Raw genomic sequence first — 19,981 nt, 5'->3', positions numbered from 1 at the left:
ATTTTTTGTTTGTTTTTTGTGCAGGCGTCCCGATTGGCAATTCGGCTCGTTTAGAAGTGGTATAATCACTTTCTTGGTTTTGCCTTCTCTCTACACGTTGTTCGCTTCTTGGTCTGTTTATTTCGCTTTTATTTTTTGATACGAGCCTGTTTTTGCAATACGTATACACTTTAATGAAAACTAAAATGGCCACATTAATTTGGCTTTGGTTCGGAGCAAGTTTATGGCACAAAATATAGCTTCGCGCGCACTCTTTCGATGCGGTGTGAGCAAAGCCGGGATTTTTAAGCGTTCTATGCCTATGACATTGCTTTTCGCATTTCGTGCATGGTCAGAAAGGTGCTTTAGCCGCGTTATCAAGGGGCTTTTGTTATCAATGTTATCAGTTGGCCTTGAGATACGGATAGTAAGTGTGACGTAGATATGAGAGGAAGGAATAGCGGATAATCCGCGAAACCTGGTGTTCGTGCTCCTTCCGTACCATTATCAAAGTGATGCGCTGTCTCTTCGGGTTTACGACAGACAATGCAGTCGCTTTCGATCAGCTTATTGGGGGCGCTGCTTTATGATGCGGGTGGGAGCGCACTCACGTGGTATTTTTCATACTTGGTAAGGTTTTTTCGCCAATCGGAAAAAAAAAAATGTATGCCATTAGTAGGTCGCTGAATACACTGCAGTTAGATGTCATTTTGGGGTGCCGACAAATGCTTCATTGACACTCTGATAATTCGGACATTACTTATTGAATTACATAATTAATTATAATTGTCGAATTAAATTTCAGGAGCGAAATCATTACTGGAGGCTACTCCGCTGTACTGGAAACAATATGCACTAGGTTTCCTTCGAGTAACGCAGCTGCTCTTTTTTAAAGTATTGGTGCATGATAGCTGGGGAACACTGCATAATTCCCTCAGTAACTGAAATGAGGCAAAGCCGGATTCACTCAAAATCAGAATGGACAGCAGCCATGCGCAGCAGCGCGTATGCTCGGACTCACAGAAAAGGAGAGATAGAGAGAGAGAGAGGCCGCAGTTTCGCCGGAAAGGCGAAGCAGTATTAGGGATAGACAAGTATGCGACAATTACTCGAAGGAAGATTACACCACCGAGAGGGCTCAGGCTGTGAAATTGAACTGTCTCCCACTACTACTCATAAACGCCGTCACTTCAGCGCTCAATTCTTCGAGGTGACACGAAGTTTCTTCAAGTGCAAGCAATATATATATATATATATATATGTGTGTGTGTGTGTGTGTGTGTGTGTGTGTGTGTGTGTGCTTGGGAAAGCTGGTCGAGTCCCCCCTCCCCGGGAAAATGAAAAGCCTCCGCCTATGGTCAGCCGCATACTTTGTGCGTCCAAAGCAGGGTCAGGCCAAATCTCAAGAAGCGGACGGGACTGTATCTCCGAAAATGAATACCGGCATAGGCAAGCGCGTCTCACACAGAGGATCGAAATAGCCCGCCCATCCGTGATGCCTCCATTCAGCTGGCATTACACACCAGGGAATTTGTGACAAGCGATGAGCGACTCCTTCAAGGGGTTATTATTAAATGTGAAGTCGCCCTCCAATGAACGCACGCACACTAAAAGAGATAGTCTAGAAAGTTGTCGATCAAGAATGCTGCCCTCGTACGTTCAGATACAGCATGCATAAGGTCTGCCGTTTGGTATTTATAGGGATGGGCGTGCTTATAGGCATGATGGCCTGCGTCGGCTACTGGGCTACTCAGTCATCTAGTGCAGTAGCTCTTCGCATTAACATTTGCCAAGTCATGCCTACATCGACGCACGCTCGCTCGTGCCGTCTTGGGCTTTAGTGAAAAGAGAGAGAGAGAGAGAAATAGAAGATAATAAAGGCAGGGAGGTTAACCAGACGCACGTCCGGTTTGCTAGCCTGCACTGGGGGCAGAGGGCATGGGGACGAAGAGATAGATAGATAGATAGATAGATAGATAGATAGATAGATAGATAGAGAGAGAGAGAGAGAGAGAGAGAGAGAGAGAGAGAGAGAGAGAGAGAGAGAGAGAGAGAGAGAGAGAGAGAGAGAGAGCCCAGTTTCGCACACAGTTGAAGGTTCGCACCAAAAACTGCTGTGTAACTGCACCGTGTGGTGTGGCTCGATGAGTAGCTATACTCGCCGACAACTTTCAGCCGCTTTGAAGGGAGAGCTACGGAGCCAAAGCACGCGCAAGTGAGTGCGCTTCTGAAAGGAGTCCCGCGTTTTAATCCAGGTCAGCTTAGGCTGGGGAAGAGAAAGCGTAAACACCTCATTAGAAACGGTTAAATATGACAGAAGTCACCGTTGAGTGTAAAGGCTTACTTATATTGCGGTGTTTCCCTTCCTCGTCTGCGGAAACTCGAAACCATGGCACATGGAAGCTGCGTCGGCTCAGCCGGTGTTCCGAGTATAGTTCGCTATAGTTCTAAGCAACCAAAAGGCACTGTCAAATGCTGCCGGACTACTTGGCGCGGTGACATATGGCCAACAGCCACGCGCCCGTAGCTTTCCCTTCATAGCCACAGAAGGTTGTCCGCGGTATAGGAGCCGTATTTTGAATGATTCGCCCTCGCTTCAGCTTGACAGGCCGTCAGGCGTGTGCCTCACTGCAGGCTAGCTTAGCAAGTCAAAGTCCAAGGAAAGTGATGTCACGAGCTAACACCCAACGCCAACACCAAGCGTCACCTAACACCCGCTAGATTGCACAAGGCCTGTTCACTCCGATCCATGACCTCACGGAACCTGGCCCGAAGTTTCCATTGCCAAGGCTGGCGTGGCGAAAGCGGTGACGTCAAAATCACTTTTGCTTACTCAGAAGCATCCCCCATTGGATTCTATGGCGGTCGGCAACGGTAGTATAACGTCACGGATCGGAGTGAGCAAACCAAAAAAAAAAAAAAAATAACTCTCTAGGTGGTGTTGCGTCTCGCGATTCGGCAATGGCTCGAATGTTTCATTTCGCACCATACCTCAACGGAATGTGTACAGGCCCCTCATTAAAGCTGTATAGATGTAGCTAAATTAAATCAGTGCAGAGCTTGGTGGAGCTTCCGTGTAAAGTAAATCTCGCGAACAAGCAGCTGGCTCAAGAGGTGTAATTCCTCTTCCATTCTGCTTCACTATAGTCGGAGGCAGCCTGAGAATGCACTGGCACATTATGTCCTCTTCAACTTTTTATTAGTAGTTCTATAAGGAATTTGTTGTTTCAGACGAGCCAACCAGTTACGCACAGTCATTTGTTTCTCACGTGGTGGAGGAGAACTTCTTCGGAGAGTTCCTGCTAAGGCTGGCAGGTACGACATTTTTGGGAATAGAACTGCAACAGCGCGGAAACAGAGAACGCAGTAAGCGGACATACACGCGGCGCTCATTTACAGCCATGTGATTTATCGCAAGGATCGCAGTAGGTAAGTTGAAATCCCTGCAATACGTCTGTACTGTTGTACGTAAGTGTTCCGCATGGATCGCCTTGCTCTCGAGAGTCCTGCAATAAATCCATTATGGCTGTTGTTCGGCACTGTGTGTACGCTCCCTCACATTTCTTTCCCTGTGTTTTAGCGCTGTTATAGTTACGTTTCCAGAAAAAAAAGGCATTTGAATTTTGGCGTCTTTCTGCAAATATGTTCTGGAGCGCGGACACAAGGAAGGCATATGCGCTGCTGTAGAACAGAGCGCGTACTGATCCTAAACTTGTATCGAGTACCCGGCATAAAAATCGAAGTAAAAGTGCTCTGTTCGGTTCTTAACCTTCTTTTTGGCTTCATAACTCGGGCTGAAAGACTCACCACTTCGGCCTTGCAGGCATCATCACTGAGGGTGGCAAGTACGTGAACGTGATCCCAGAGGACACGGAGATGCGCTTCAGCATCCGGGCTCCGAGCACCGAGGAGCTGGTCGAGCTTTGGCAGAAGGTGGAGCTCTGCTTCCAGGCGGCTGCTGACGCCACGGGCTGCACTCTGGAGGTCGAGAGGCAGACGTCGTACATGAACGTCGTGCACACACCTCCATTGCGGAGACCTACCGGAAGCACGCCCACGCTTTCGGTATAACCACTTGTTCGGTGTTCAGCACGTTTGATTGGGCCAAATCTCGAATGACTGCCCCGTCATTAACAGCTGGCCGTTAATGACTTAACAGCCAACTGTTAAGTAGCTGAAAGGTTTTAAATCAGGTATCATCATCCTTCATTAGCTTAGCGATTTGGCGAATCATTTTTGTAGCGAAGCCTGTGACATATTGCACTCGTTGCTAAAACTTCGAATCCGGTGCCAGTGAGTGAGTGAGTGAGTGAGTGAGTGAGTGAGTGAGTGAGTGAGTGAGTGAGTGAGTGAGTGGAGTGAGTGAGTGAGTGAGTGAGTGAGTCGGTCCATGGGTCGTCGTCGGTCGGTCAGTCAGTCAGTCAATGATGAACCAATCCATCAATCACTTCGCAAGCAGGAAAAGTTGCGCTACAGCTGGTGTCCTGAAAGAACAAATTTGCACACTGATATTACTAAACATCTGTCAAGTGTTGCCTTGCCCATTTTAGCTGACGTCTGTCACAGGCGCATGCACAACCCCGGCGCTGCGAGACGCTTCAGCATCTTAGTAGGTGAACTGCGTAATGGCGGACAAGGACACAAACGGGACGAAGACGAGTGCTGTCTTCGTCCCGGCTGTATCCGTCTCTGCCTTTGCACTATTCGTTTACTAAGATGAGCCGCCAATGAGACCAATTAGAAACGCTTGAGAATTTGTGCTCCCGAAGGCGTTGTCGTCGAGCCCGCTGTTTTCATTCATAACGCTGTCTTCTCACGGTCCGCAGTTGTGCGTGCTACGACACAGTCCTCCTCCTTATTTCAAAACGCGACTCTAAGGCTCCATTTCTGCGGCGAGCGTCTGCGTAACCGAGCAAACGAGCACAGCAAACGATGAAAGCGAACGCAGAGCACAGTAGGGATGAAAGACGCGAGGAGGAAGTGGAAGGAGGAGGAATGGCGAAAGGGTGGGAAGAAAGGCGTATTACGGCGACGATGGCTACGAGATGGCACCAGAGTGGAGCGCGTCGTCTGGGAGGTCTGTCGGGGGCGCCTGCTGTGAATCGTGCCTTCGCGTCACCCATGCGCAGGATCTCGCGACCTCCAGATTAGCGAGGCATTTGCGCCGCACTTCACTCCGTTTGCAACGTGCCGCACGAAAGAGGCTGTCCGCGGCAGTCGATATGCTGCGAAATGAAAACACGTACAGAGCTGCGATCAAATTTCGCATTAGGGAGTACCATAATCGTCAGGGAGTCTTTTACCTTCTATACGTAAAACGGTATGTAATTCTCGATATTTTCCTCGAGTCGGGATTTCGCAATCACCAAACGAGGGCCACACACCCACGTTCTGTGATGGAGTAAGTGAGCTACGCGACTAATATGGGGCGGCTGGCGTAGGCGATGACACAGTCGTGGCCATGCTGGCGTTGGGATAGGGCTGCGCCGATTCCAGCCATTAGTGAGAACATGGTTAGAATCGCAACGATCCAAGTGGGCGAAAATTGGAAAAATCGTCAAAAGGCTGATGAGATGCGAGAACGTGGAAGCCACTTGCGCGCCCCATGAAAAAGGGACACTTTGCCTCAAAAGCCCATTAAGTGGCCTCGCTATAACTGCGAAATTCGGCGCTAAGCGGCGGGAGTACGAGCATAGTCGAAGGATGCTGCAAGCGTCCTTTGTAGAGCTGAGGAAGAGGGACGTTATTGATGGCGGAGGTGTTCCTCAGGTACGGTTGCACACCGTTAGCGTTTGCGAGATGGCGAGGCACTCTCACTTGGTGGCGGCCAAAATTTGGGGAAATTGAGCTTGAATGCCTTCTTTTTTTTGGACCATGACGACTGGCGACGCCCATGGGCTGCAAGATGGTTCAGCGAACATCTTGGCAAACAACTTGCCTACTTCACTTTGAATAATGCGACGCTCAACCACGGACACTCGATGCAAGCGTCCATGGACAGAAACAGCATCGCCAGAATTTTTCCATGTGTCACATAGGCAGCTTGGCCTAAGTGACAGCCGCTGAAGTAAAAAAAATAAAAATGCCGCCGTAGGCAAGGCGGTGTCGCGGTAGGCAAGGCAAGAAAGACGCCGAGGCGCCGCAGTTGTCGTGCGTTTCTGCTGGACGGCGCATGCGAAGTACGCGCGCGATGGTTTAGCGCGAGATTCACCCGGAAGCGTGGAGCGTCATTTAGCTGCAATCACGGCAAGTAGTAGTGGACGTATCACACCAACGCTACTCTCAATCGCCTCGGTGGCGGATAGCGAGGGTCAGCATTCTACTACGGCCTTTTAGTACTATAGAAGGACATTGGTTGTACGTTCCGTTGCTGGCACGAGCGTTTTGCTAACGTACACTATAAGCACAGTAGTTTTCCTGCTCAGCTAATGCTGTGTCACTGGTATCAGTGAAAAGGGTACTAAAGTTATCTGGTATTATAGTGGACACCGAAGAACACCGATGGTTTCCCGTGTGTCTCGGTGTCCTTCTTTCTTTCGCCTTCTTTCCATTCCCCCCCCCCCCCCCCCCCCCCAATGCAGTGCGGTTGAGGTGTCCTCTTCGGAGAGACAGTTACTGCGCTGCACTTCACCCCAATTTTTACTCCATTTCCAACAAGAATCTATATCTCTCTCGGTGTCTTGCGCCACCGAGATGACGATGGCGACGACAAGGATGACTTATTGGCATCCTGTTTGAAAAGGGGCGGTGACAAATAGCCCTCCATCCTGATTGACGTAATCAGGTGCGACGACTGCGACGCCACCGGTGGCGCTCTTCGTCGCGCCAACGTTGTGGGACACGTGACGGACGCGTGGGTGCTCTGCCTTTTGGCCAGCAGGAAATTACATTGCGTAGTGCGTCGCGGCAAGCAATGTTGCACCGGTGTCTAGTGAAAACACCGTTCCAGCATTGCAAGCACTGCGCTATACTTTGCTGTCACTGTGAACGCTTCGTCCTTTTTGGAAGAAAAAAATTGCGAGCTTTTTCGGTACAACCGCCTTCGGGCAAAATTAGTTCTACAAATTTACTCGTGCACGAAACGTAACGGTCTTACGAGGTGCGCCATACTTCCTATTACGAGCAAACTGCCCTTTGAGTTCGCTCCAAACTCCATCTGGGAAATCCTTCGTATTCGCACTGCCCAGCTACGTACCAGGGAGGTTCAAAAAACAAAAACAAAGAAACAAGCAGTTTAGCCCGAAGAGCGAAGCCCTGACTGCGATAGCAAGGTTTAGCGCCCTGCTTGAACCTTACCGGACGCTGTTCTAACCATGGCCGACTAACGCGGACGCGATATACCCGGTGCGTTAAAATTTTTGGCGCCCTAAACAAGATTTACAACGCTGCGCAGGGCCTGTAATGACGTAATGATATCGCACAGGCTCCACTACAATGCCAGTAAAGAGCCGCTCCAGTACAGTTACCTCGCTTTGACGTTGGGCCTCTCTTATTGTATTGCTCTTCTAATAATAAATCGACGCAGAAAATTCAAGACAGACGGCATGCGCTGTGAGTGTTAGGTTTGATCACATTTGTTTGGGGACCACCAGTCTGAAAATTCTGAGGAATAACTTAAGAACGCAAGATCTCGTATGATCAAGTTTAGAGATGTAATAGTGCACCAATGAAACCCGCATCTACAACATAACATACTGCCTCGCATGGCACACAGGGTGACGCACGTAACTTAAGCCAAGATTTAAAAAAAAGGAACGCGTTGGAAGCGAATTAAACCGAACGCGTACCGTTCGCACTGGCCTCCAGTAATTGACGCAATCTTTTGCTCTCCCCCTAACTAGTTCATTAGATAGCTTATTTAACCAACTTTTTAATTACGGGCTGAGTACCCCAAGTATGACACGCAAATTTGTAGAGCACCCCTTCAGAAACCACCGATCGAGTTGTTTTTGTACAATACGTCTCACGTACTCATTTCTTCCGGGTTGCAAAGAAAGCCTGCGAAATACAAAAAAAAAAAAAAAAAAACGTGACTGAGCGCTTGCGCACCGCAGTCGTGCTGCTCTCAAAGGTGCACACTCTAAAAACAGTTGCACCCTTTGGGGTGTATATTTGCCACACAACAATAATCGTCCCCTATCTTGCCCGCAGTTGCTTTCTTTAACGCTGCGAGCCCGGTACTTCCAAGTCACGAACGGCATGCGCGTTATCAGCATGACGCAGCATTCTCGACAGGAAAGTAGCGAGCGAAGCGTTGTCAAGAAAGCAAACGCAAGCAAGACCGATGACGATTATTGTTGCGTAGCAAATCTACACCCCCAAAGGGTGTAACTGTTTTTAGGGCGCACTCGTTAGTGCACCCTCTAACCTTGTTCAGTGAGCGCATGCTTGAGAGCAGCACGATACCCCTGCGCAAGCACTCCGTTACGCGGCTTTTTGCATACTTCGCCGGCTTTCTTCGCAACCTGGAAGAAGAAATACATTATAATATGAGCCATAATGTAACCAAATTGTAAGGTAATTCACGCAATTATGTTGATTATTTAATTAGCAATCGTTATTTCTCTTACAAGTTATGGGCGCATCACCGAGAAACTTGCTGCGCCTAAAAAAATCTCAGCGTTTCCACTCTGTGAATGTGGGCTACCAGCGGAGCTGTAGAGAAGACAGAGCACACCACTGAGTGTAAAAGTTTATTTATTTCGGAGCTTTTCCCTTCCGCGTTTGTAGAATACTCTGTGAAGTCGCACAATCGATACTGATAGCGGCTCAACCTGTCGAAGTGTCCGAATTGGAATGCGCTTGCCCACAAAAAATTCATAAGGGCATTCTATGTCGCCTGTCGATGCATGCGTCCGTGGCGTAATGGTTTTAATGTCGGGATTCTGTGCCGGCGGATGATTTAGGTAATGTTTATTTGATTATTTATTACACAGTACTTTATTGAAAATTATTTACGATTCGAAGAGTCATTTAAAACGAGAAGGACGAAGTTTAGGCAAATCTATGTACTTCCGATAATTCCCATGCTGACTGAACCGCCCCGGTTGCAGCTCCCGTAGACGCTAGCGCCATATTCCCTCCAGTAATTATCGTATGAAGTTATGTATTGGGTGTTTTCTTAGCTTTCCTCTTGCTACGCCAGGCGTAAGCACAAGCCTTACTGGTTTGCTTTGCCTCCTCATAGAGGGCGCGGAAGCTTTGAGGCATGGACATATAAAAAAATGTACGGGAGGGTAGACTTATACAGCTCCGCTGTAAGAAACACCGGGTATAGCCTGTTCTTGATTAGTAGTCGTCGCTGTTTTGTAATGCAATTCAGGAGATAATTAATGAAACGGTATGCATTCGCGATAATGGCGAGATCACATGTGTCGCTGGGCCCGTACGTAAGAGTAGTTTATCTATCTATCTATCTATCTATCTATCTATCTATCTATCTATCTATCTATCTATCTATCTATCTATCTATCTATCTATCTATCTATCTATCTATCTATCTATCTATCTATCTATCTATCTATCTATCTATCTATCTATCTAAAACACCTCGGGGCATACACCATTATGTCCTGTTCCTTATTACAGGCGTGTCCTTCGTGGACGACGTCGTAAAGAACCTGCCGCCATCGGGAGGTGCCACGGACTGCGGCAACGTGTCGTACAGGGTGCCCACCATCCACCCGTTGTTTGCCGTCCCAGGAGCCGAGGGATCGATGAACCACACGCGAGGTTTCGCCGCCGTAGCCAACGCCGCGGACTCCCAGCCTCCCACGTTGAGGGTGGCCAAGGTCCTGGCACTGACGGCGCTCGATCTGTTCACGGACGCCGAGCTGCTGCGCGAAGCCAAGCGGGAGTTTGCCGCTCTGCAACTACCACCGGAAGAAGAGCTGCAATCCGCGCTCTTATGAAATGAGAGTTTTTTTAGCCGCTACGAATATCTTTTGGCGCAACCGCTTCAAGCTGCATTCACGCCGACGGGCATCACGTAACGCAGCCAGCCATGGCAGGTGAACGCTCCGTGAAGCCCATACATTTGCTCAGTGGTGGCCCAACAATTGACCTCTTGCGTCGAGATCACGGATCAAGAATCTAGATTTACTGAGACGTTTGGTTATGCCACTATATTTTATTGGGTGCGCGCTGCTTCAGCTGCCCCGCCGTGGCTCTGCCTGCAGAACTGGAAGACAAAAAAAAAATAAATAATAGTGTTTCAGGTGTCAAAACCACTTTCTGATTATGAGGCACGCTGTAGTGGAGGACTCCGGATATTTCGACCACCTGGGGTTCTTTAAACTTGCGCCTAAGCATGCTTGCGACCCCCATCGAAATGCGGCCGCCGTGGCCGGGACTCAATCCCGCGACCTCGTGCTCAGCAGCCCAACACCATAGCCACTGAGTAACCACGGCGGGTTGGAAGACCTAAACCAACCGCGCACTTCGACGTGCGATCACGAGTTGGGCCGACATATTTGGCTTCAATCGCGTTGCCGTATGCTCCCTCCTGTTATTTCCTTCCTCCAGGGCGGCGACGAACCTCGCCGCCAAAATGCTGGTCTCCCGAGTGCTGCGTGATGCGGTGGCGCCGCGGGCCACGTGACGCTTGTCCGTGGACCGGATTGGCTGTTCAGTCAGCCATTGCCGTGGTCGGCGTGGAGCCCATGCGGACTACGGCGTGCGCTCGAGGGGGCTGCTCCTACCCATCGTCGCCATTAGAGACTTTTAGTTTTGGGGACGCAAGCGGCTTGCGCACGCAAGAACTAGGGTCGACGCTACTGCGCATGCGCAGACCCACACGTGGGGGTCGTCGCATGGGCAGTACCGTGGCCCGCCAGTTCTTGCGTACGGAAGTGACTTGCGTCCCCAAAACTAAAACTCTCTGTTGTCTGGTTCCGTTCGACGTTATCCGCTTATGCGGTCGTTCGAGAGAGCCTCGGTGCACTTGTTTGAACACCTGGAACACACGTTCCTAAGCGATACTCCTAACGTTTGACGGAAGCTTAATGGCCGTGTCCTGTGCATTTGATGCTACGAACGAGCAAGCGACGCGTTTTTCCGGTTTCCGCAGCTCCCGACGATTAGAACAGGAAGCGCAGTTGCTCCGAAATTGTCCAAGGTTCGCATCATTTACTTACTGACACGGGTGAATACACGAAAAGAAAAAAGTATGTCAGTGGGCAACAAGGGCCCGAGTACATGTATTTCATATGCAATTGCCATTGCACATGGCGAACTAAAGAAAAAGAAAGAGGCGCTGTTGGCGACAAGCATCGAAACATGGTGCAAAACTCGCAGTTACAGGGGTCACACTTACAGCCTGAAATCATTGCTTTTGATGAAATTGATCACGACGCATTCGTTTAGATTGAGGGCAAAGTTGCTTCGCGAGTTCTTCCAGAGATGTGCCAGCGTCGCAACGACGTTTGACGAAAACAACTGTACTGCACGCAGCACTTCTCATGACGCGAGGTTTATGAAGGTTTGTGAATATATGTGCTTTCTTATGAGGTTTCCGGCGAAATGTATAGAAATATAATTTTCTGGAGCTCTTATATTTTCAGCACAAGTGTGCCACCGATGTCGCCTGTTTAATTCGTGACTCTATGTTTCTGAAGTTTACTGCATTGCCTACGAGCATTTTTGGAAACGTGGCAACAATTAAAGCTTTGAAGAAATGATTCCCTCATTGTCGTGAGGATGGTTTAGCTTTGTTCAGAAAGAATGCTTTCCGTGAGCTTGAACAAGGTGTGTGCAGAGTTTGCAGGCTTTAGGAATCAACAATAACTCGATTGACTACCCAGCTGTATGCCTCAACAAACTAAGTGTGCCGCCGTCATCGCATGCACTTTCCGGCCTGTCCCGGTGGTTTAGTGGTTGTTGCACCTCTAAGCAGGAGGCGGCGAATACGAATACTGGTCAGGTTTGCCAAATTGGGCTATTAATAACCTAATTGGGCTACTTTTTGTTCGAGTTGGCGTCAAAATTTTCCTTTTTGGTTATGTGGCTATTTTTGGGCTACATCTTTTTCCTGTGTAAAGAAAAATAAAAATAAAATAGTTAAGCTTAAATGAAAAGCACTCTGGAATCAAAATGCAGACGGCAGCAGGTTAAAGAAATTGAGCGCGTCTGCTACAAACTCAAAATTCTCAAGTTCTACGTTAGAGAACACATGTATGTCAGAAGGTCAAGGATCGCGGCCCTTTGATAATTTTAATTAAGAAAGCTGGCCTCAAGAAACACGTCTCCATCCGCGAATTAACGCTACCCGCGCGCGCGCGCGCCAGCGAACAGACTGTTGCTGTCTCCACATGTGAGCTTTCGCCTTCCTACGTTTTAAGCATGAGGTGCTTTTAGCTCCCGTAGACGGTGCGCCGCGGGGGACTTCGGCGCCAGAACGGAGGGAGAACACCGGGCTGAACCTAACCGAAATTCGCCGAATTTCCGGGCTGCGGCATGGCGCCTACGTGGAAATTCGCTCGGGCCCTTCCTGCCTAAATTGGCTCTGTTCCAACGCCAATGTAGAACACATGCTCTTCCGCTGCCTCAAAGCCATCACAACCATCCGTTCCCTACACAACTCGAAACCCTCCTCCTGTCTTTGCTATCATTACCCGTATCAAATGCCGCCGTCGAACGAGTGTCGTCATGGTGTGCACCTCTCTTATTGTCCTTTGTGTTTTGTGACTGGCTTTTCCTTCAACCATGTATACCAACTGGCCCGAATTTCAGCCCTTCTGTTCAGCCAGGTATCGCTCATTAAAACCGACCTTCGAAATAGAATCGAACGGGACATTGGTAGAGCTTCTCCACGTGAAATTTGGCCTGGCCAGGAACGGAGGCTGCTTCAAGGATTTTAAACCGGGCCATGAATTTGATCCCGTTTCAGCTCTGACATTTTGTGCGGACCAAGCAGTTTCACTTCGCAATAAGCTCGTGATGCTTAATTAAAGCAAACTATATATCGTACTAGATTTTGTACCAACCGCCATCTGTTGTGTTAACTATGTCTTGCAATTTTTTGTGGTTTTTGGTTTAGTGCATTGTGCGCTGTAAAGCAAAATTATCATGAGCTGTAAGTAATAATACTGAATGCCCGAATGCGTGCCATCGCTTAGCGTGTTTATTGCACGGTGCTATTTATGTGTTGCTCTTTTCATGATTTTTTGGTGCTCTGGGTAAAATAAAACAATGCGTTTGCAATGAAGACCGCATTTGCCTTATCATGAATTTGCCTGCATGCCTGCGTTTCTGCCTTTCTTGCACTTGTCCAGCATCTGCTGTCCATTCCGCATGACCTCCGTGACGATGGGCGCGGAGGTCATGCGTGATCATATATGAAAAAAACTAATATGTAGGTATTCTTGCCGAAAATTAATTCAATATCCTTAAAAAAATCACGTCACAGCAATACAAAGCTTTGTGGCTACTTTTACTTTTGGGCTACCCAAAAGTTTCGCTTTTGGCTACATTTGGGCTACTGCCGAGGCCAATTTGACTACCTGTGGTTGGAGCGATCTGGTAACCCTGTGAATCCTCGTCGCTGCGGCCACGATTCGATGACGGCAGGGGGGGGGGAGGGGGAGGGTTGAGTCCTAAAAAATGCTTGTGTACTTAGGTGCATCGTTAACAAACCGTACGTGGTCAAAATTAATCCGAAGTTCCCCACTATGGTGTGCCTCATAACAATATCGTGGTTTTGGCATGTAAAACACCTGAATTGAATTTCTATTTGATACGTTGTCGGGGTAGCGAGGGACTACAAAGCTTCACTTTAAAAATAAGTTGTACCACGATCAGGCACATTTAGCAGTGCAATATTCAGTCTGTTGAACGGTCGTCAGAGCTCTTTAACGGTTAGTATAGGCGTGCACAGGTACTGAAAATTTAAAAGACGAACTGAATTGCTTTTGCGATTGAATTCCTATTCGAATCGAGAATTGACTATTCCAGACTTAATGAGAGCAGCAATCCGGGCAAGTTGGTAATCCATTAATCAAATGATATTGTGCAAGAAAAAACGACACGGACGTAAGAGAAGCTCGGTGTGTCGTCTTTTCTTACGTCCGTGTCGTTTTTTGTTGCGCAATATCCTTTGAGCAATGGATTCCAGACTTCTTTAGTATTGCTTTCTTTTCGAATATACGGTATTCTCGAGTCTCGAGGTAGGGAGACCGGTGAAAGCCAGCCTGGTTCCAATTTATCCTAATCATCATGATGATAAAATTTTATTACACTGGATAGCCAATAATTTCCAGTCATTCAGTAAGAAGGCCTCGCTCTTAGGCAGCACATATACGGCTTGTTGTCTCAGTTTAGCCGAAGCACTTTATTATTTGATAACTCTCACAACGTTTCAATAATTTGAAAACAATGTGCATCGCACGCATTTTTGCAATTCTCTCCATCAACCAAAACGACACTCTACGCGCACCTGGTGAGGCGCTCTTCTTTTGCTTCGTGACTCATTATCGTTGTGCACAAAATAGGCGAAAGCGGTTGTTCAATTAAGCGACCTTCAGTTGTGAGCAGCGTTAAATGCATGCATCATACAATTCAAGTACAAACCGAATGGACACCATCTTTAAACTGCACTTTGTTTAGAAATGAAAAAAAAATGAATCCGGCAGCATCTCGGGATGACGGTCGACGCTAATTCGATTGGCATTGAACAAATTTAACCACACGCCGTACTGCCACCGCCGAAGATCACCACCTGTGAACTACGTAATGCGGCCAGGCTCCTCTCTCGCGCATACATCTGGACACGCTGCGCCATCTAACGGTGCCGCCGCGAACTGCACGCGCGAGTATACTACGTTTAGACAGGATTGTCCGTCTGTGACGCAGGTTCGATTCCGCCCTGCACCAAACAAAATAGGAAGTTTTCGTTTGTCACTGAAGAGCGGCACATGTCAAGCGGTTCGGCGCGAAAGAGGTTAGATACGGACAAACGTATCTCAACTCGAGTGAAATTCTTGGAGAATGCGAATGGCAAGAAAAATTTTTTCAGTGTTTGATCCTATGTGATATTTATGTACTGAAATATTAAACCATATTTTACTTTTCTTAAGTACCTGTATTTGATTCTATTCTGTGTGTTCGCTATCGGAATGCCCTTAATTATTCATTACGTGAGCCGCTTTTCTAGCGAAGCGTTTTTGGGATACCAAGTAGTGTGGATATGAAAGTGAAGCACATTGGTGGAAGTTCTGTCGCTACGCAAACTTACTGCGAATCAATCGTCAGCTGTAGAAGTTACAGATTCTCTGTCGGCATACAGCTATCTTGTAGTCACTACAACTTCACAGAAATAAATTTACTGTTAGACGACCGCGGGTTATATTTAAACGAAATCTCATATTTATTAGTGAGAATGTCTATAAATGGACTTTCGATTCCTGTTTTACCGGATATAGCTTACGTCACTGCATTGAGATACAGAATTTTTTGCCTACAGATTGATTTAAACAAATTGTCTCTGATAACATATGTAGACTTTCAGCCTTTCAGCCTTTCGGTTTTGCTGGAATAAACAGTGTTGCTCTTCTCGGCAGCTCGCAGCTACATGCCCCAAATTACGCTGTTGCATCCCGCAATGGAATCTTTGTTTACACAGAACTGCTCTGTTCATGTCCCCTCTATGCTTCAATAGCAATAAATAAATAAATAAATAAATAAATAAATCGACCAAGTGCTTCTTTTTATCATGCCGACGATACTCAAACTATAGAAAGATATCCCTCGAAGCTTGTTTCCAAAATTGGGTGGGATTAAGTATAACGGTAATATCATTTGGGGCCTCTACACTACGCTGCACTCTACGCCGCTACACTAGTCACAGGCCTTTGTTGCACAGTGTTTGATTTTTACAGCGAAGTTGTTAGCCCCTCGGTGGTCGGCATTTTTCGCGTCCGCGTACGGTAGCAAAAATGTGGGCCGATCCCTAGCAGTGGCTCGTACCTCCATAAGGCAGAGGCTTCAAGCAGTCAGAAAAGGGAAGCGAGCAGTGCATACATCCTTTGGAATCACACATGCAACACGCAGAACAGCATACGTTTCAATAAAGAACAAGCAAAAAGCAAGCATCCGAGCCACCTAATTGATAAGGCGCTCCTGACAACAACGTGGAGTACGTAGCGCTCCCCCCATATGTTTCCCAGTAAAGACTGTTGAGCAAACTGCCTAGGCGACGGCAGCTTGCGGCGTGGGGAGTGACGTCGATAGCCTTTGGCATATACAAGAACCAGCCTAGCAACATGGTTTCAATGTCGTTGCAACACCGCTGTGGGCGGTGGCGTGCTGTCAAAATTACGGTCACTCCCACTACTACCACTACTCTAAATTACTATTACTACCATTACTGTAAAGCAATAAGTTCGGCAGCACGTTAGACTCCTGTAACAAGTGAAGGCGAAAGCCTGCTGCCCACTTGGTAATGCACCGTCTCGCATCGTCGAGTTGCTGATTTCGCAGTTCGGCACCTTCGGCTCGATTACGAGGACGGCGCCGAATAAAACAACACACGAAGAAGGGGGACACGAGGCTGCACGTAGGCGCTATGTGCTGTCTCGTGTCCCCCTTCTTCGTGCGTTGTTTTATTCGGCGCCGTCCTTGTAATCATGCTTAACCAACTAGCCCACCAACACATGCTCAGCACCTTCGGTTCACTTTCGACGCTTAGCTGCAGCTTCGCGCGCGCATGTAGTGGGGTCAGACTCGCGCCAACGACGTTCCTCTTCGACTTTACTTTGCATCTCCTCAGCAGGGGAGTGAAACGTACGCTGTTCTGCGTGTTGTGTGAGTGATTTCAATGATTGTATGCACTCTTCGCTTCCCTTTGCTGAGCGCTTGTAGCCTCAATCTTACGGGGGTATGAGCCGTTGAGAAGGTCGCGCGTTTATTTTTTGTACCGCTCGACTAGACGCAGCGTTTCTGTGCGTTGTTTGCGTGATTCCAATAGATGTATCAGTGTACGCTTCCATTTGCTGAGTGATTGTAGCCGCATAACGAGAGGGACGAACCATAGCATTTTTCGCTTGTTTAGGGGAGTTTGAGCCATTGCTGATGAAGGAAGTTTTTTACCATTGAACCGGACGACGTGTTTCTTTCAAGGCCATCGGGGGTATGCATAAGCTAATTAAGGCTTTTGCCTTAATGTAGTATTGCATAGCTCACTGCATTGCTCAGCGGTTGTAGTGAGGATTTTCAACAGCTTTGCTGGACATTCACTTTCGCAGGGCTGGGATGGCGAGTGAAGTTTTTAACTGAAGCAAAACGACTACCCTGCTAATTATTGTAGCTTTATTTTACTTATCTGAGCAACAATCATCTCATCGAAATTGGTTTCTTCAAATTCTTCATTAACATTATATTAATTATCTTCTTGATTGTAATTTTTTAAAATTTTCCCTTCAGTTAGTCTGACGGCTCGTTGGCATACAAGTTTATTATTCCAGCATCTCCTTTTGGTTTTCCTTCTAATTTGCCTTTCTCATCTTCAAATAAAAAATTAAGCTACCTCCTGTCGCTCGATTCTCTGGCTATCTTCCTCAGTAGGTGCTAGCCATAAAATAGTATCATCATCATTATAGTGCAGCGTAGTAACAAAGCTACGCGGAAAGCCTCGATCAGCTCGTCTCCCCCTCTTCCTTTGCTCCCTTTAGCCGCTTTTGCTTGGTGCCCACCTAGCGCAGGGCCTATCTGTGTCATTATGTGCCAACTTGCCTTGCTGCCCGCCGTGATGAAGCGCAGCTTCGATTCGCGCGTCTCCCGTAACATACATCATACCAACACCACATCAATTCGGAAGCGCCACCATGCAGCTTTTAATGATTGTTCACCGCTGAATTAAAATCCTCCCGTAGAGAAAAGGCCAGTATACACCACAGCAGCCTTGGCAGCCTTCGACACACTCTCACGTGGGAGGCTTCTGCTGCTGGGGGTACGTCCGGTACCTCGCGACTACTGGCTGCGCGCCACTCTGCCCCTGCGGCGCAGCCATCAACGCTCCGCCGCCTCTGTAGAGGTTCGCGTTGCTGTAGTTTGCGGCTGCCAGCTGATATGAGTGTCTGGGGAGGCTCATCACCGCTTCTGAGGTGGTTGCGGAGGTGGAAACCGGCGAGAGCATGGCTTGAGAAGGCAACGCGACGGGCGCCGCCATCATGGGAAGCAGCACGCTCGACTTTCGCCGGTGGATGCACGGAGCGGGCATCGGGGGCGGCAGAAGGAAAATGGGAGGTGGCATCGGCGGCTCTGGACGTCGCCGGCGGCGCTTGGAACGCACCATGATGGGGACCGGAACTGGAACTTCTATGCGTTCGGGTTCGGGAGGAGGCGGCGGTGGCGGTGGAGGAGGTGGGGGAGGGGGTGACGTTGGTGAGGTGGGTGGCTTGTCTTTCTTCTTCTTTCTCCTCCTCTTGACGACTTTCTTGCGCACAACCTTCTTGACTTTCTTCTTTTTCTTCTCGCCGACGGCCAAAAATATTATGGTGATGACGCACGCAGCGAGCGAGCTGAGGAAGCCGAATAAGACCGCGATGGCGAGTGCCATCCAGTGGCCCACCAAATCGTCCGTAAATAGCGGGCACGCCGCCGTCATGTCCGTGTCGATAATCTTATACGGGTAGAAGCAGTCGCCGATACCCTTCTTCGCCGTCTTAGCCTTCTCCGCCGCTGCGGGGGCCGCCGGTTTTCCCGGCTGTTGTTTCGGCTTCTGCTGCCGCAGGACCTGCGACTCCGCGTACGCGGCGTCTTCCAGCTGCTTCTTGCCTTTCTTGGCCGCCGGGCACGCCTTCAGCTGTGTGATAGAAGTCGTGCCTTTCGTGGCGCACTTCGGATGCACCGCGCTGGGAACGAGCCTGCAGAAGGGCTCCGGCCTGCTGGCCAGCGGCCACATGCCGGCGACGCCCTCGTCGAGTAAGGCGTAGGAGCCGCCTCGGTACGGTGCGCACAGGTACGTTTCCGCCAGCACGCAGACGTTCAGCCAGCGCGCGACCATGGGCAGAGCGACGAGCAGGTGACTCAGCAGCAGGATGGCGCCAACCATGAGCACCAGCGCCACGAAGACGGGACTCTTGCCACCGGCTTCGAGATTCTTCCTGCGCCTGCTCCAGGCGCCGCAGGCTAGCAGTGCCGACGCCACGGCGACGGCCAGAGCGCATCCCAGAATGGCCATCTGGCCCACGGCGAGCGGCCCGGTGAGCATGCCGATTAGGTTCGCGTATCCGGAGAAGCTGCTCTCCCAGGCCGACAGGTTGCCCTGGAGCCACTTGATGCTGCTCGTGGTGAGCGCGAGGGCCTTGTCGATGTCCTTGGCCGCTGGGTCCTTGGCCTCCTTTAGCTGCAGCGCCGTGATCTCGGTGTAGTTGCGCAGCAGCTCGAACGTCCACGCGTAGGCCTGCGGCGTCTTCTCGTTGAGGCCGTCGCTCATGCCGTACCAGGTGCTGACCATGGACAAGAGGCTGAGAAGCTGGACGCCGGCGCAGCTCAGGAGCAGGAACTCGCAGATGAGCCACGGCAGCAGGCCTATGGACGACGTGTTGCGCCGCATGGTGAACGCGCACAGCGGCAGCACCAGCAGGAGCACGAGCAGCACCAGACCTAGCAGGATGTAGCAGAAGAGGCCGACGCGGCTAACCGAGGGCTGCTCCGTGTCCAGGTAGCCGACTAGCGCTGCCATAGTGCCGTCGCGCGCCAGCTCGCTGAACAGGCCGGCATTCTCCGGATCGGTGGTCAGGCTGGCCACAATCGAGCGCCCCTTGCTGTTGAACCAGGGGCTAGAACCGCCTTCATTGAAGTCCATGTCCAGCTGGACCAGCACCGACTTCTTGGCCGCGGTGGCAGGAGCCGGGCGGGCTGCAGGGGCGGCCATGGAGCTTCGGGGGTGCGCCACTCGCTCGAGTATCTAAGGAACAATATCCGACGCCGCTTCCCGGTCGTTCTTCGCGGAGAGCGCCTGAAGCGAACGTGGCATGCAGGCCCGGCGTTCTTCTTCTTCTTCTTT

At 49.4% G+C, this 19,981-nt stretch overlaps 1 protein-coding gene across 1 annotated transcript in view; it reads left to right on the top strand.

Moving 5' to 3' along the window:
• The window catches only part of LOC142588774 (peptidase M20 domain-containing protein 2-like), a 28,252-nt gene extending 18,415 nt beyond the window's left edge, over positions 1-9,837 (top strand). Inside the window, exons 5-6 of the mRNA XM_075700592.1 lie at positions 3,803-4,044; positions 9,568-9,837. Coding sequence (XP_075556707.1) covers positions 3,803-4,044; positions 9,568-9,594 — 269 coding nt within the window. The 3' untranslated portion in view covers positions 9,595-9,837. The remainder of the gene's footprint in view (positions 1-3,802; positions 4,045-9,567) is intronic.
• The last annotated feature ends 10,144 nt before the right edge of the window (positions 9,838-19,981 follow it).

Source organism: Dermacentor variabilis, chromosome 7 (assembly GCF_050947875.1).
Source record: "Dermacentor variabilis isolate Ectoservices chromosome 7, ASM5094787v1, whole genome shotgun sequence".
Lineage (NCBI taxonomy): Eukaryota > Metazoa > Arthropoda > Arachnida > Ixodida > Ixodidae > Dermacentor > Dermacentor variabilis.
The sequence above is the reverse complement of the archived record's forward strand: the minus strand, read 5'-3'. Positions and strand labels throughout refer to the sequence as shown.